Source organism: Lacerta agilis, chromosome 10 (genome assembly GCF_009819535.1).
Source record: "Lacerta agilis isolate rLacAgi1 chromosome 10, rLacAgi1.pri, whole genome shotgun sequence".
NCBI classification, from domain to species: Eukaryota; Metazoa; Chordata; class Lepidosauria; order Squamata; family Lacertidae; genus Lacerta; species Lacerta agilis.
In genome coordinates this window covers 51,784,689-51,802,676 of record NC_046321.1, presented here as the reverse complement: position 1 = coordinate 51,802,676, position 17,988 = coordinate 51,784,689, and the positions used below count along the sequence as shown (strand labels likewise).

The 17,988-nt window shown below is 40.9% G+C and overlaps 1 protein-coding gene across 1 annotated transcript in view; it reads left to right on the top strand.

Moving 5' to 3' along the window:
* TFEC (transcription factor EC) overlaps window positions 1-17,737 on the top strand; it is a 60,609-nt gene extending 42,872 nt beyond the window's left edge. Inside the window, 6 exon segments of the mRNA XM_033163051.1 lie at window positions 4,932-5,046; window positions 7,074-7,130; window positions 8,838-8,891; window positions 8,894-8,912; window positions 14,285-14,432; window positions 16,672-17,737. Of these exon segments, the coding sequence (XP_033018942.1) occupies window positions 4,932-5,046; window positions 7,074-7,130; window positions 8,838-8,891; window positions 8,894-8,912; window positions 14,285-14,432; window positions 16,672-17,049 (771 nt within the window). The 3' untranslated portion in view covers window positions 17,050-17,737.
* Window positions 17,738-17,988: the final 251 nt, after the last annotated feature.

The window sequence follows — 17,988 nt, the reverse complement described above, 5'->3', positions numbered from 1 at the left end:
AACGCCCCACCTGACTTTCTGAGGTTGGTGAAACTACCAACAGGGTTGGAAAAGATTCCTGTATGGCACTACTACCAGCCAATGTTGACAATACTACGAGATGGACCATGGTCTGATGCATCCCATGTTCTGTGTTCTAAGTTCGTGTATCTCTTTCAGTTGCTGCTCCTTTGCTTGCATATCATCTTTTTCACAGATGTTGGTCCTTTCTGGTGCAAACCTGGAAGCTGGTTTTCCTTTTGTTTTTTTGCACATCACTGCAGGCATTTTAAAAACAGACAATATGTATGTGTTGCTTTTTTAAAAAAAAAATATGCCTAAAATAAATACGATGTGGGCCTGCCACAGTGATTGCCTGATTAGAACTGGCACAAAGAATTTTCTACAGCTGGGCTTAGTTTGAGATGGTGATCACCAGAGCTCAGCACCAGAACTGTTTAATATGCTGGGGGATGAGATCAGCTTTGGAATGTGAGAAGTAAGAATGCAGAAGATGGTTCTACAAGTTATGTGCTGATGCAAATTGACTCCCATCAAATAGTTGTATAAGAAGTAGGATCTGTCCATTTGGACCCCTCGTTTCTCCTTTTCCAATCTTAACATCAGTTCTGCAGCAATTTGCAATTCAAAAATCCTCATGAAATCACACCAGCATTTTAGTGTGAATTTCTCCCAACAAGCACATTTTATATGCTGTTCGCATTTTTGTAAACAAATCTACCCAATACATTGCCTTTTGTGCCATTTTCATTGCCCTTTTCATTTTTTATGCTCACCCCCCCCCTCTTTTTTGGAAAACGGTTGGAGAACTGCATTGCAAAATTCAGATAAATGCAAATTTGAAAAGACAGCTGTGTTTCAGTTTGCACATCGTTTCAGAAGTGCAAATTTGATAGATCCTGCTTTAAATTGCTCCTCCATCCCTAATAAGAAGGCATGTGTTTTGAAAATTGAGAGAGATTCCTAGGTCTGGAAGACCTGGCCAGTCCTTTTTGAAGACGTGAAAATAGTGACGGTTTGGAAGCTCCCTTATAGAGTGCCATGGGGGGGGAGAGATGCACTTTTACTATGCTAGGAGATTCCATGGGAAGAGGAATAGATTAACTAAACTGAAACTTGACACACAGCGGCTTGACTAAGAGCTCATTATGTCTACTCATTCCTCTGCACTTACATAGCCGAAGAGTAAATGTAATTGAATCTGCCAGCTCCACTCTGCCTGGTGGCGTCTCAAAAAGGAGCCTGCCTGCATATAGGTGTACACATAGAGTCCTCTTTCAGATGTTCTGTGACCACACGGATGTTAGGGCTGATGCATACAGTTCTGCTCATTTTACATGTTCACTACACATATGGAAAGGGGATTAAAGATTTGAGCTGCTTAAATGTTTTGGGTATATTATTATTCATTCACCCCCCCAAAAAAAACAGCCCAAAATTTTATTAATATCTGTAATTTCCTGTTCCCACCCCCCAACAAAACTTGGTAGGATTCGCTTGTATAGAGATTTGTAGGTGATGCTTATTCATCTCAGAGGACATTGAGGATGCAATCTAAATAACCATGACGATCATCTATTTTGCTAAGATCTTCAATTAAGGATCCTGTAGCTACTTCAATTTCAGCAAATAGCAAGCCAGTCTACAATGTGCATGTCAATTTAATTGTCACCATTCAGTAAAAGAATGATTGGAAAGGAGACAGAACTAGAATATATATATATATATATATATATATATATATATGAAAATTATGATGAGAAGAATACATTTTGTCTTACTACTCAGGAATAAAATAAAGGTGCTTAAGCTGGAAATGTGCTTAGCTTTCAAATCCTACATATTAAACACAGCTTTCTCTTGAATAAGAATTCTGAACATTCTTAAAACCTATCTCTATGAAGACATAAAAAGATATGAGAATTTTCTGGAAGTGACAGGATAAAGACACACAAGGCTTCCAATTGGCACTTGCTGGTTACAGTTTAAGCAGTGGTAGTTGCTTCAGTTCGGCGATAGCTAAAGACTTTTATTCTCCATCCCATTAGTAAGAATAGTTGGGAAGAACTGCCAGTTGCCCATATCTTTGTGTTTATATGGAGCAAGCAACTGACGGAAAAAGAGGATAGAGTTACAGTACTGTGGTACAGTTACATACAGGTGGCGTGCAACAGTTGTGTGGCTCCTGTGTATCTCATGCAAGGTTATTATATTATTATTAACATTTATACACCTCTTAATGCTAAAATAGGCTACTCAGCAGATTACTAGCATAAAAACCAATTACAGAAAAATACACATACATAATTGAAATGTGCATTAAAACAACACAACAATTCAAGCAGGATAGTCAGGTTGAAAAATGTGAAAGCAGGTGCCTCTTCGAGGGAACCGGTGGTATGCCAGTGCAGATGAGACCTCTCATATTTCAGCAAGGAGTGCTTTCTATAACACCAGTGCCACCAGTGAAAATGAAGGCTGCCACATCACCACAAGTCAATAATCATTAGGCCGCAGCAAGTCTAACTGGGTTCCATTTGTTCTTGATGCTCTTATTGGGTCATGGAGAAGCACACCAGTATTGAAATAAAATAAACTTTTGAATATAAAGTGGAAATACTAAAAAAGATCTTGAAAGGAAAGAGAAACGTCTGTTTGACTGAAGCCAAGATGAAGCATAATAATAATTACACTGCTCAAATACGTTTGGGTTCTTAAAGACCACTTCAATAGATTTCCACTATTTCCTCTCCTGAAGGAAGCTGTTCTTGCTATTTTCTTCTCCCACCCCGCTTTTTCCCCTTTCCATTTGGGCCATGTCTGTGAGATCTGCCTCCTTGTTTCTGTGCTCATTATCGCAAGATGGAGAAAAGTTATGCCAAAGCACATCTTTGAAATAAGGTGCCGTGTTCCAGCTTTGATAGGAGAAGATAGCATGAAAGTTCTTCACATCTTCAGTTACCGTTGGATATGTAGCCAAGGAAATGTCTGGTTCTAGATGTTTGGTTATCTAGGGTTTGGCTTGTTTTTGTTTTTGTTCTTGGTCTTGTTTCTGTTACATATTTTGTGCTCACATTTTGTATTTTTATGTTGTGAACTGCCCTGTGATCTCAGGTGAAGGGCAGTAGACTAATTTAATAAACAAATAATAAATAAAACTTTGTTCTGTTCTGTGGTGCCTCCTTTCGCCCGTATTTTAATGGCCAATGGTCTGCGGCAGGTAGAGATGCTGGAAGAATTCAGTTACATTGCAACATAAATTTGCCCTGTCCCAAGTAAGACCATTGGTCCATTAGCTCCACATTGCCTACCCTGCATGGCAGCTGGGTCTCCAGGGTTTCAGGCAGGAGACATTCCGAATCCTTGAAACTGGGAATTGCTATATGCAAAACAGGTGCTCTGACACTGTGCTACAGCCCTTCCCCACTCGTGTCATTCCAATGTAAACTGACCATGATCTGAACCTCCCAAACTACTGTATGGATCAGTGTACTCTCCCTTCTGATTTTGCACTTCTTCAAAAATGTGGAGTAAAGTTCTTGGCACAGAAAGAAGCATCAAAATGGGTTTCAAAATATGTAGTTTAGGACAAAATGCATCTAGAAAATGTGTACATTGTGATATAATTACAGTCGTACCTTGGTTCTCGAACAGAATGCATTCTGGGAGTCTGTTCGAATCCCGAACCGTTCGAAAACCAAAGCGCAGCCACGGAATTTGCCACGGAAGCCACAAAATCTGCACTGGACGTTTGGCTTCCGAAAACCATTCAAAAACGGGAAACTCACTTCTGGGTTTCAATTGTTCGGGAGCCAAAGTGTTTGGCTTCCAAGGTACCACTGTATGTATTTTTACAGCACTTTGTGATGAAATACATAATAAAGTAGTATTTAAATGTGGTGTTTTTTTTAATGGTTGATGGTGAATTCAAGGGCTATGCTAACCAACTGTGTGATTGATAGAATCATAGGATTTTATAGTTGGAAGGGACCCGGGAGTCATCTAGTCCAACCCCCTGCAATGTAGAAATATGCAAGGGCCCATATGAAGATCAAACATGCAACCTTGGAATTATCAGCACTAGCCAATTCTCCCTAACAAATTCAACAGAACCACAGTCCTGTACCACTGAATAAACTAATGCTGAATTAGCAAGTATACATATGTGGGAGAAATGATTACAGGATATATATATATATGCTCAGAAAACTCATAAAGCAAATTCACTGTTTTTGCGTGTTTCTCGTTACACATAAGAAATTAATGAACAACAGTGTAACATCTAGGCATATATGGCAGGTGCAGAATGATTTTTCTAATGTATCACAGGACCATTTTAAGGCAGTTGTCCACAACATGGCGCCCAAACCCATTTTAAGGTGTTTTGTATCACAGTGCCTCTTCCTTTCTGCAAAGTATCAACAAACTGAGAAATGAATTTTGAGTTCAGGGAGATAGTTACAAATTCGCTCAGGTCTCAGGTAAGACCAGCAAGGTTATTCTCCCTTTAAACTTAACTCATATTCGAAGTGTAGTTGCAGTAGTCCTGTTATTGGAAAATATGCTATGGCATTAATTCAAATCGGACATCAGGGGCCATAACCAGGCATCATTCTGCATATGAAATGCACATCAGCCTCATCAAGTTTCTGAATATGGAACAATGGCAGTCTTTGACCCTTAACATTTAATTTTGTTTTATACAAGATAAGGGCAAAGTCTGCCTTTAGATGCATATTTTCTACCTCCCGCTGCGATTAAGACATGAATACGCATCTGAAAAGAATTTTGTTCTTAAGTGTCTACATATGCTTTTCACCTTACAAATCATGAATTTATTCTGATTCACTCACCCCTAACTTTTCTGACTCTCTCTCTCTCTCTCTCTCTCTCTTCTCTCTCTCTCTCTCCCCCCCCCCCTATTTCCCCCACTTTCAAGTAGCATTTTGGATATATACAACAGTGACCAAGGAATGCCAGCTGCTAATATGGGTCTCACAAATGCATCCTGCCCATCTAATTTGCCTGTTAAAAGGGAAATCACAGGTAATATACACTGAGATGTTGGCACAGGCTTATCATTTTGAAAATAATAGAACCTGCCTTTCTCCCACCCCACTCCCAGAAGTCCATTCTGCATGATGCTAGCCAGTGCTTTTGTTCAAGAGAAATAGGTGCCAGAACTCACCATGAAGTTGTTATAATTAGTCACTGGGTGACTCGGGGCAGCCCTGAACAGATGCCAGTTTGACAACAGCTGCGTTCATCGCCCTGGAAGTGCTAAAAGCTACGGCAAGCTATCTCCCTAGCTAGTTCGGGGGTTGCCCCCGGTTCTGGTGCAGGTCAAATTAATGTGCCCCCACTTCCCCCGTTATCTTAGATTCAGGTGATTGCCTAGGGCAGCTCGGAAGGGATCTCGTGCAAATGCGCACATGTGCAAAGGTAGAGGCCTGGCTGGAAAGCTTAAAGCCCACCGCTGCTACACAGAACAGATTGAAGAAAAGGGAATATGAATTGGCCCTGTCCTGTAGCATGACCAATCACAGCTAGGAGCTAGCTGGAGTCATATATCTTTTTTAAAAAAAGTGTAGACGCTGGCCTGCTTCTGTTTTGACTTGAAACGTTTGTTTTGGGATTCTCAGAAGTAAATAAAGGCAAGAAGCAGGCAGGGGGAGTATGGGCCACAATGGCGCCCACCTGAGAGGTGCCAGAACTGTGCTCTGGTGAACTCCGGCTGACCCCCCCCCCCCGATCCTAACATTATGCATAGCCAGGACTCTTGGGGAAATGGCATCGGTCAGCCCGCAGCAACTGGGAGATGCCCTGTAGCAACTTTTGGCCCCTTCAATGTTCCCTCAATTATGCACCACAGTTTGCCACCCACCTTTGGCTCTGCGCTAGTTTTGACCACTTCCTCCACACTTTAGAGCCGGGGCGGGGAGTTGGGTGCCTTCCAGATGTTATTTCCATCACCCCCCACCATTGGCCATACTAGCTGGGGCTGATGCGATTGAATGTGGTGGGTGTGTGGTTTTAAACTCCCCGTCTACTCACACTAAGTTCCTGATTTGGATCTGCCCCTCCTGTGGCTGCTATCCAGCATACAAAAATCAAGCATAATCATTCGTGCCTATAGTCACACCTACGTTTGTCCTTTTTCTTCAGAGACAGAACTATATCAGATGTCTCTTGCTGACATCTGAGCCCTTTGAAATGCATGTTTTGAGGGATAAAGCAGGAGCAAAACAAGTTAATACTTTAATTTGTTTTTCAAACTGCCCTGAACTTTATATTTCCTCATTGATTTTGCAAGGCCTTGCCTGCTTCCTCAGGACAGAATGTTCCCAAAGATGAGTTAGTTCTGTCTAGCTGGTAAGCTTCTAAGCAGCAATCTTTCTGGTTATAATGCTGCTAATAAACCCAATTACTGTAGGAAACATAGCAGATTTGGGCACATTTGGGCTTCTGATCGATGGTATAAATAAGTTACCGTCCATTTAAATTTGTTCCAAGTTGCCACAAATGACTCTCTTAAAGGTTCACAATACATCTATTCATGGAAAATCCGTATTAATGGATTAACAACTTTAAAAGTTACATTCATTTAATCCAAAGAATGCTAACAACTGTGTACAGTGTTATCATGGCAATGCAAAAGGAACAAAGAGGGGGTTTCCTCTCCCCCTTCCCCAATATGAGTATTTAAGAAATCTGATTATTTCTTGCATGATGGGAAGGGAAACTCAAATTCACTTTGGGAGATTACCCTCCCCATGGTAAAGTACAGAAAATTGCTAAATGCCATGATCTTCTTTTTCAGTTTCTAAAAATTAAAAATGCATGATGGCTATAAAAAAAAAACCCTGGCACACACAAAAGGCAACACATGCTGTAAACAGCAACTGACAAACTGCAGGAAGTGGTACAATCATCTTCAGTAAATCAGGGAGTACATAAAATTGCTTGAAGGCTCGCCTGAAAAAGTTGTGCAATTAAAAGGTCCCGTTGTTACACAAAGCAGTTTCTGGAACTGTGACCCAATGACTGTTTAAACAGTTTTTGCTTTCTGTCAGAAACAGATACTCGAGCAATGGCAAAGGAGAGGCAAAAAAAGGATAACCATAATCTCAGTGAGTATATTACATGAATTGTTGTCTCTAGGCTGTACAGGGTGGGGAAGTACCTGCTAATGCTGAACGATATACTTGGGTTCCTTTAGGTGTGAAACAGACACAGTACAAAAATGCACATGTGTAAAGGGAGATCATTAAAGATCATTAAAGCTATGGTTTTCCCAGTAGTAATGTACGGAAGTGAGAGCTGGACTATAAAGAAGGCTGATCGCCGAAGAATTGATGCTTTTGAATTATGGTGCTGGAGGAGACTCTTGAGAGTCCCATGGACTGCAAGAAGATCAAACCTATCCATTCTCAAAGAAATCAGCCCTGAGTGCTCACTAGAAGGACAGATCCTGAAGTTGAGGCTCCAGTACTTTGGCCACCTCATGAGAAGAGAAGACTCCCTAGAAAAGACCCTGATGTTGGGAAAGATGGAGGGCACAAGGAGAAGGGGACGACAGAGGATGAGATGGTTGGATACTGTTCTCGAAGCTACTAACATGAGTTTAGCTAGCCAAACTGCGAGAGGCAGTGAAGGATAGGCGTGCCTGGCGTGCTCAGGTCCATGGGGTCACGAAGAGTCGGACACGACTGAACGACTGAACAACAAAAGGGAGATCAACCTCATTCCTGACACCCAGAACATTGTCTTACATATTATAATGTTTTGCCTGCACTGAAATAGCATGTTTACCTATGGGAGAGACCATAGCTTTGCCTACTGAAGGGTGGTGGCGGTTCTGCTTCTCATGCAGAATGTCCAAAGTTCAATCGTTTTTCCAGCTGCAAGGTTTTCATCTTGCAGGACTGAGAGAGAGGTCTCTTGAGCCCAGGGATGTTGATGAAACTGGCCCAAGCCAGGCTTGCAGATTAATTCAGGGGCTTGTTAATGCTGACTTTAAAAACAAGATGAGCTTTAATGCTCCCCCCCCAACTCTCTTCCAGCTTTGATCTTGATCAAAACCAGAAGGGAATGCCATCTGCCATTCCTGGATTTGCTCTCCCGCCCTGGCTGTTTGTTAGAAAGCAAAACAACCTTGCACTTAAAAGCAGAGCTATATGACTAATGTCATATTATTATTATTATTATTATTATTATTATTATTATTATTATTCGTTCATTTCTACCCCACTTTTATGCCCAAATGACACGTGTAATTTGACTCTCAGTTAGCAAAACTAGGATAGATGCAACTGCAGACTATAGCTGGTTAGGGCAGTGGTTCTTGAGTATAAGATCTTAGATGTGTGCTTGGCCATTGGTGACATTGGCTATTCACCTATTTCTGCAGTTGGGTTGGCCAGGAGGGGGAATCCTTTGGGGATGTCTTACCAGAGATGGATGCTTGGGAAACCAAGCCAAGGCCTCCCACTTTTTGAGGGAGTGGTCTAGGAAGAGGAGTCAAATATTTAACTTGCTCTCCTAATTAGTAAGTAGATCTAGGCTGAGAGTGCCCAGACGTGGAGGCTAGGTGTATGGCTTACATTAGATTCCACAATTGTAGTCTGAGAGCAAGCAGTAACCTCTTGAATGAACCTCCTGGCTCAAGTGTGGTGGAACTAGCATCCCCCCCCCGTTATCACGGTTCGAGTATTTTCAGATGTTACAAAGAGGGTGGCGTTGTGATGTTTCGAAACAGGCACAGCATTTCACTGCCTACTGATGAATTACATCCGTTCTGTTACATGCTGCTATATTACAATCTCTTGTTTTCATAGTTGAAAGAAGAAGACGGTACAACATTAATTACCGGATCAAGGAGCTTGGTACACTTATCCAAAGTCTAATGATCCGTGAGTTCGGCTGTCATTTCTGTCATTGTTCTGCTGCTTAAAATATAATGAAAGGGGCTGGAGATGAAATAGATTTGCTAGATGTCAGGTTACTTGGACAGTTTGGTTTCACCATCATGTTCTCCTAGCAGACGTCTGTGGATTTGTTGATATTTGATGAATTCAGATCCAACTCCCCCTTTCCCTACATAACTCTACAGGTTTACATTCCAATACTAATATCATTTTGGGCAGAATCCCCATGATCAGAGGTGTATGTGCTATGCAGGGCTGTTTTTTAATAGAAAAAGAGGGGCCGGAACTCAATCATGACTGCCCTCCCTTGTTCTCTTATTATGGAAATGGTGTCTACCTGAGGGGGTGCCGGAACCGAGCTCTGGTTCAAAAAAAAAAAAGCCCTGGCTCTATGATGTCTGCTATTGTCGTGTCAAGTCAAAAGAAAATGCAATACAATGGAACAGAGAGCTTTTGCAAATATATATATATATATATAATATATATTATATATATAATATATATATATTACACACACACACACACACACACACACACACACACACACCCAAATTTCTATCTCACCCTTCCTTCCAATGCAATTAAAAATAATAGAAAAACATTTTTTAAAAAACAATTCAAAACCTGTTCCTCTAAAAACAAGTACAACAGTCACATATTCTCACAGCTGATAAGTGCAAAGTTTCCAGGAATATTATTTTTCAGCCATCACGTTGACTGAGGCGAACAGGAATGTTTTTAAATCCCTCCTGAAAGTTTATATTGAGGATTGTATCAGGGAAGGCATTCCACAAACGGAGAATTGCCACCAATAAGGCATTGTTACTGTTCAATGGAAACTGGGCAAGCATGTACCGGTAACTGTGGTACCACAGAGAGGGCGCACGTATTTATAGGGTACACAGTGGCTCATGAAAATCTGGGATGGCCTACATGTAGGAATATGGGATGGCCTACATGTAGAATTATGAGCAAAGAAACTGTTATAACTGAGATGTTAATATACAAATAAGAATGTAAGAACAGTGCTGACAGGTCTGTCCAAAGGCCCATGCAATTCAGCACCCTGTTCTTGCACATACCTACAGGATGCTAGCAGGGGCCTATCGGCAGCCCACAGGCAAGACCTGATAAGTGTACTAAAGTGTCAGCAATTTTTTTTTCTTTAAAGAAAGCAGCTTCTAAAGATGACTTTGAGGGAAGAAACGTTGGAGGTGGGGAAGGGGTTCTACTTAAGCTTTTATATGCTGGCCACTTTCCCACACTAAATCAGTTCTCCATACCAATTAGATTTGCTGTTTGGCTGAAGTGAAATTAATAATAATAATAATAATAATAATAATATAATAATAATTCATTTGTACCCCACTCATCTGGCTGGGTTTCCCAGCCACTCTGGACTGCTTACAACAGAATATTATAAACACAATAAAACATCAAACATTAAAAAACTTCCCTAAACAGTGTTGCCTTCAGATGTCTTCTAAAAGTCAGATAGTTGTTTATTTCCTTGACATCTGCTGGGAGGGCTTTCTACTACCAAGAAGCCCTCTGCCTGGTTCCCTGAAACCTCACTTCTCACAGTGAGGGAACCGCCAGAAGACCCTCGGAACTGGACCTCAGTGTCTGGGCAGACAATGGGGGTGGAGACGCTCCTTCAGGTATACTGGGCCGAGGCCGTTTAGGGCTTTAAGGGTCAACACCAACACTTTGAATTGTGCTCGGAAACATACTGGGAGCCAATGTAGGTCTTTCAGGACCGTGTTATATGGTCTCGGCGGCCGCCCCCAGTCACCAGTCTAGCTGCTGTATTCTGGATTAGTTGTAGTTTCCTGGTCACCTTCAAAGCAGCCCCACATAGAGCACATTACAGTGAAAAACCCTGTGCTGCTCCTCTCTGCTTTGAAATAACAACAACAAAAAAAGCTTTATGGTTTCATGGGCTTCACACACCTCCCCCTCCCAAAAAGCAGAGAAATCTTCTTAAATTTATTGTGGTAAATAGGTTTACAAAAGAACCTATTTTTAAGTTGGGGGGGGGCCTTTATTGGATGGTTGCCCCATTTCTTTATTTGAATTTGAACATGTTGGCAGAATGAGTTTTAAGTTGAAATGGTAAAAATAACTGGACAGGGAGAAAACAGGAAGAGTAGTGATAAATAGACAGTTCTCACAGCAGACAAATGGAAGAACTGGGGGCGCGGGTGGCGCTGTGGTCTAAACCACTGAGCCTCTTGGACTTGCCGATCAGAAGGTCAGCAGTTCGAATCCCTGTGAAGGGGTGAGTTCCTGTTGCTCTGTCCAAGCTCCTGCCAACCTAGCAGTTCAAAAGAATGTCAGTGCAAGTAGATAAGTAGGTACCGCTGTGTCAGGAAGGTAAACGGCGTTTCCATGCCCTCTGGCTTCCGTCACACCAGAAGCGGTTTAGTCATGCTGGCCACATGACCCGAAAAGCTGTCTATGAACAAACGGCAGCTCCCTCGGCCTGAAAGCGAGATGAGCGCAGCAACCCATAGTTGCCTTTGACTGGACTTAACCGTCCAGGGGTCCTTTACTCTTTTATCCTTACCCAGTGATCTGTATTGGGATGGGTGATGGTTTATTAATTCATAAATGATTTGGAGTGAGCCATCATATGCATGTTTTGGTGATGACACCAAATTATTCAGAGTGGTAAAAACAAAAGGGGAATATAAAGAGATCCAAAAGGATCTCTCCAAACTGGATGAATCAGTAATAAATGGCAACTGCAGTTCATTTTAAGTAAGTATAAAGTGAGCTGTGTGTCATCCTTCCAGCACCCCTTAACCTTGCATGGTGATGGCTTCTGAACTTGTGGTGATTGACAAGGAAGGAGATCTTGGGGTCATGGTGGATAATCCAATAAAGCATTGGCCCATTTTGTGGCGGCTGTGATAAAGAAACATTCTACATTAGGGAAAATTTAGAAAAGGATTGATTTTTCGAAAATGCCAATATCATAACACCTTTAAAAAGTCCATAGTGAGATCGCACTTAAAATACTGAGTGCCGTTCTGGTTGTCAGATCACAAAAAGGACATCGTAGAACTGGAAAAAGTGCCCAAAAGTACAACCAAAATTCTCTGGGCTTTTTAGTTTAGAAAGAAAGATAAGGGGAACCCTGATTGAAGAGCCCCCCCCCCAATTGCAAATGCCTTCCTATGCACTTCACAACTGGTACCAAATGAGCTGTAAACCTCTGCTTCCTACAAGAGGGGGTTTGGCAAAACACTGCTGTAAATAGCATGATTTTAAAAGCCTAAAGCAGCATTAGAATTAACTGCTCAGTTTATTATTTGCTCCTTTGCTTTCATCTTTGGAGTTCTAATGCCACTCAGCTAAGCCTAAATGGTATGCGGTATTATGATTCTGATGCCATCATGTAGCTGCTTATTTATACAAACATTATGCCTTTCATTTTCTTGTGCATACGGCTCCACATTATATTGGGGTGAAATATCTCTTTGGCACATTTCCCCCTTCCAAGAGCTAAGAAATATTAAGGATTTCTATAGCAATACAAAGCTATGTGAGACTAACATAAGTACAAGGTTGATGTGACAAGCCGCATTGAATGAACTCACCAGCGATAAACATAGTGCAGTCATAGGCCATATATATACAGCAGTTTGGATCTGCTGGTGCGTTTACAGTGCACCGACCTTGCCTCTCTCTGTCCTTGTATGCAGTGGCAACTCAGCCAGCGGGAGGACATTCAAGTAAGGCAGCCCCACTGTGCTGTTAACTACTGCCGTTCATATAAATCACGGAAAAGATTCCCTGAATAGTAATGCAACATAGTGGACAACATGGTGTATAAATTACAATGGGTGACAGCCAACTAAGTCATATGCAGAGTAAACCCACTATTAATTGAATAGTTAAGAAGCCCTTCTATAATAAAATTAATCCCAGAATGAAAATAAGTGTCAAAACAAAGTAATAAAGTGACTGTTTGTGTGTGGAAGAGAAGAAGAAGAGAAGAGTTTGGATTTGATATCCCGCTTTTCACTACCCGAAGGAGTCTCAAAGCGGCTAACGTTCTAAATGCAATATCATTTACAGACCTATGTAAATTAAGCACCTTTATCTTTGTTGCAATCCAGACTTAACTTAACTTGACGTTGGCTTTATTTGGATCACTGAGATTGGGAGAGGAGGGGATGGAATGATAAAAATATGAAACTTCCAGAAAGACAGAAATTCCAGGTCACTATGGTATCGATCACAGCTTAAGTCAGGACCAGTATACCCAGTTTGGCTTCACTGGCCCTCATATGAAAAGCCCTATACTTGTTGATTAAACCTAGATGTTTCAAGGGAATGACCACATTGTTTATTTGCCAAACTTGTAAGAAGCAGCAGTGCATTACTCAGGACCAATTATATTGACACCTTGGTCCTAAAGATCTGTACAGTTGTGAAAGTGTATAAGCTGGCACAAACTAACATAGCTTCTGTGACACCCTTTGAGATGTGATCTGGGCAAGGCAAACCCATGATTCCCTAAAGTTACTTTCCTAGTGCTATTTGGTGTCCACACACCCCCTCCGGTGCCCTCTTAACTCTGCCAAGTGGCTGTCTTTCCTTATGCCACCACTTCAAATATACACCTTGATGCATGCAACTCTGTGTGATTGCAATTGTACAATTGCAGTTGTTGGTACATCCTCTTAAACTGCTTCGGAACTGCTTCAGCATGAATGTGCAATGCAATACAAGGCAATAGGCGTACATACTGTATATTGGGAAGTTTGTTTTAGTTTGCATTAATCACACAGGTTTTGTAATATGACATAATAGTTGCTAAACTATGGTTTCTGTGTATCATCATCAGTAGGGATCAAAATTGATCCTTTTTTATTATTATTCCAATAAGCATAAAAGCATCCTCATTAGAAAGTCAGGGAAAAAGAGAAGTATATTTGAAATGATCTTTAAAAATTTAGGCTTAAACTCTCAGTAATGTATGTTTCCTAGTTCATTAATGTAGAAATACTGCACATAGATTTTAATCTTAGAGTTAATAATAAAAGCAATTTTCACTAAAAATATAAAAACTGTAATGGTAGAATCATGATATTGCATTTAGCTCTTCCACACACAAAAAGTCACTTTATTACTTTCTTTGACACTTATTTTCATTCTGGGATTAATTTTACTATATAAGGGCTTCTTAACTATTCTATTAAAATTTCCATTCAGAAGCAATAATATCTAAGAGTGAATAATGGTCATGTAAATCATTATTTCATATTAATGTAAAAGATTTTGTACGTTCTTATGAATTTTGCTGACATGCACAATTGTGAAAAGGTTATCTCCACTTTCTGCAGTGATATGCGCTGGAACAAAGGAACTATTTTAAAAGCATCGGTGGAGTATATCAAGTGGTTACAAAAAGAACAACAAAGAGGCAGAGAATTAGAGCACAGACAGAAGAAATTAGAACAGGCCAATAGAAGGCTTTTGCTTCGAATTCAGGTTTGTATCGGGATGGACCCATTAGGGCTTGAGTTTTCTCTCTCCCCCCCTCCCCTCCTGCTTCTCCATCATCAAATTGTGTCTTGCAGTATCTTTCCAATCATCCATAGTACTTTAACAGACCAATGCTGAAAATTCTTACTGATTGCAATATTTAATTTGTGCATCAGTAGGCCTATTTGTAGAGCCAGCTGCACAACAGTGTGTATTGCGGCAGTTTAGAGAGGAATACTGTAAGGACATTCTGCCCTTCGTGTATATTGGACCTAGGTAAAATCCACAGTATTGAGGGTGGGGAGAAAAAACACACCACTCTTATTTCATTTGTTTGTTGGAAATAGTATTTGAACACTCAAGACTCCAGGATACTGCATAACACTTTGAAAAATGCCCGTGACATTGTGTTACCTTGGGGTATGTTGTGCCACGTTAAATTAAGTCACACATCATCTTTCCGTGGCTTTCTGTAGCAGAGCGCGCATGATTTATAACATATTTAATTGGGTAAGGTATCTGGTGTGCTTCTAGATAGCATTCCTGAATTTTGGTAGATAATTAGCAAGTGGAAACGCTGGCAGGATTTTCTCATCACTTCTAAGTACTTAATGCAGGGCACAATCCATCGAAAATTAAGCTGCTGATTTCAGTGGGGGAGATTAAGCATATGCTTAACTCTCCCATTAAAATCAAGGCGACTCCAAAGGGCTTAGGTTTGGCTGGATCATGCATCCAACCGTTGATCCAGTCACAATTAGTCATTCTTAGGAGCCATTGATTTAAATGAGAAATTAAAAGTTATAATCTTGTACTCATACCTTGGAGTAAGCCCACGGAACTCTATGGAACTTACCTCTGAGTAGACATGTAAGTAAGCCCTGCTGAGTTTAACAGGTCATAGTAGAAGGTTAAATATCTATGATTACATTGTAATTTTCTCACTGAAATAATGGAATTTAAGAATGCTTAACTTTGGGTGCATTGAGCCGCAATGTAAATAGATGTCCATTGTGCGTAGCAATGGTACTCCTTTCAACAACTTGATTTACTGAAAAAAATATTTAAACACTTAAGTCTCCAATATACTCTTTTATGCTTTGAAAATGCCCATGGTAATGCCAGTTTTCAAACATATCAATAAACTCTGACTCGTCGTAATGAGAATGAGTCTTAGGATTCTGCACCCACTGTTTGCCTCTTCTCCTCTGCCACGACTGTGAGATCAGAACATTTTACTTCCATTTTCAATTAATTATATGTTAGCTTTATGTCTGAACTGTAGTTAAACTAAATATGGCTTATTGAAATGCATCAACTAATAAACCATGGTTTTCAGTAGGTTAATTTCTGTAAGCTACAGTTAACACTAACCACAGTTTGTTGAAATTTGGACATAACACTAAACAGTGGTTAGCAAAAAAAAAAAAACCCAAGGTTTTCTAGTATCCTCCTTCCAGTTCTCCCAGGCTCATTACCATCATGACAAACCATAGTTAATCAAAATGTCCACATGCCCCTATCATGCTAACCATAGCTCAGTGTAACATTTACAAGCCTGAACGGCCTTGTGTGTTCCCCTGTCCACGAAGAAGGGCGGAAGAATGATTTTGTCAGTGTGTAGTTTCACTTCCACCATATCCTGGATTGCCATTATGCACGAAGCAGAGTTTGTGGTTTAAAGCAAACTGGCTCATTAAACAAGCCAACTTCACAACCTACTGTGTTCTAGTGCAGTTTTGCCCTACCTGGTACCTGCCAGATGATGTAGGACTCAAGCTTCTATCAGCCCCAGCAAACATGTCCAGTGGTCGAGAATGACGGTGGGTTTAGTTCAAAACAACTGTAGGGCATCAGGTTGTGGAAGCCTGGTTTAGTATGATGTGTGAACATCACTGTTATGCTACTGAAAAACAACATGCTGTACAATGTTTGTCAGCAGTATGAATATTGCGCATTTTAAGCATACTGTCAAAATAGATTTCATAATTATTTCAGATGTAGCTTTCAATTCCCTCATTATCACATCTCAGGTTACAACAGGGATGGGAACCTCTGTGACATTCCAAATATTGTTGGAGTACACTTCTAATTATCCCTGACCATTGGCCATGTTGACTGGGGCTGATGGGAGTTTGAGTCCAACAACATCTGGTAGGCCACAGTTTCCCCATTCTGGTTTACGGAAACAAAATCAAGTCACCTTTTACAGTGATATTCTAAATATTATTGTCTTAAACCACAGGAACTAGAAATACAAGCACGAGCTCATGGCCTGCCAATCATGCCTACAATCAGCACGGTGGACTTAGCATCGCATGTCATGAAACAGCAGGTCTATCAGGAAGAGAATTCAGTAGATTATTCTCAACATCTTGCTGTGGTCCACGAGCAACACTCTGACCTTGGTGATGCCTCTGCAGCCTTTTCGGATCCACTCTCACACTTTACAGATTTGTCTTTTAGTGCCGCTTTGAAAGAGCAGAGGTTGGATGACATATTACTGGACGATACAATCTCACCATTTGGGACAGATCCACTGTTATCCTCTGTGTCTCCTGCTGTGTCCAAAGGAAGCAGCAGAAGAAGTAGCTTCAGTTCAGATGATGGAGATGATGTATAGCACGGAAAAGACTGCATAGTTAGGGTGCTGCTGTTTTGTTTTGTTTTGACTTTGCTGGTGCTAAGAAAATTATGAAACGTATTTATGTTGTTGCTCAGCTCAACTGGAAAAAGAAAGGAGTCAGCTGTTGTTGAGAGAACCTTCCTCGGAATATATAGTTTAGGTGTGTGCATACATCACAGATGAGCAATAGAGTGAAAAGCAGTTCTATTTTTATAGAAAAAGAGGTTCCGGAAGTCACCTACCTTGTTCTCTTAGAATGGCACCTGAGACATGCCAGAACGCACCTGAGAGGTGCGAGAACTGAGTTCCTGTGAGTTCCCCCTGAATAGAAGCTCTGGTGAAAAGCATATATTTGGTTGGAAGTGATCACAGTAAGACTGATATTTCACAGCTGACATTTTGCAATGGATAAGATCCAGACATGGCCATGCCACTGAAATTTGTAGGACTCAATTAAGTTAAGACTAACTTCAGTTTTATTGATTTCAATGGGTCTGCTCTCAGTGTGACCCAGTCTGGATCCAACCCACTGATTCGTATTTATTTACTAATAATGCTGCAGGTGTGTTTCCTTGCAATTATACACCAATATTGTATCCAGTGCTTTTTTCTAGACAAATAGGTGCCGGTATTCACCAGGAAGTTGTTATAGTAAGTGTCACACTTTTTAACAACGACAAAAAGAGGTGCCAGTACTGCATACTCTTGAATACCCCCTGAAAAAAAGCACTGGTTGTATCCCCCCCCCAAAAAAAAAACGGTGGACTGCTGTTGGGGCTGTGTTGGGCCCAAGGGCAGCCATACATGACTCAAGATTTGGAGATGGGTATACTAATTTGGGAGCCTGAAGAAAGAGATGGTGAAGCTACAACCTGAAGTACAGCAAGCAGGCGGTACTGTTCTCTTGACCAATCAAAGGCAAAAAGCTAGGCTGCT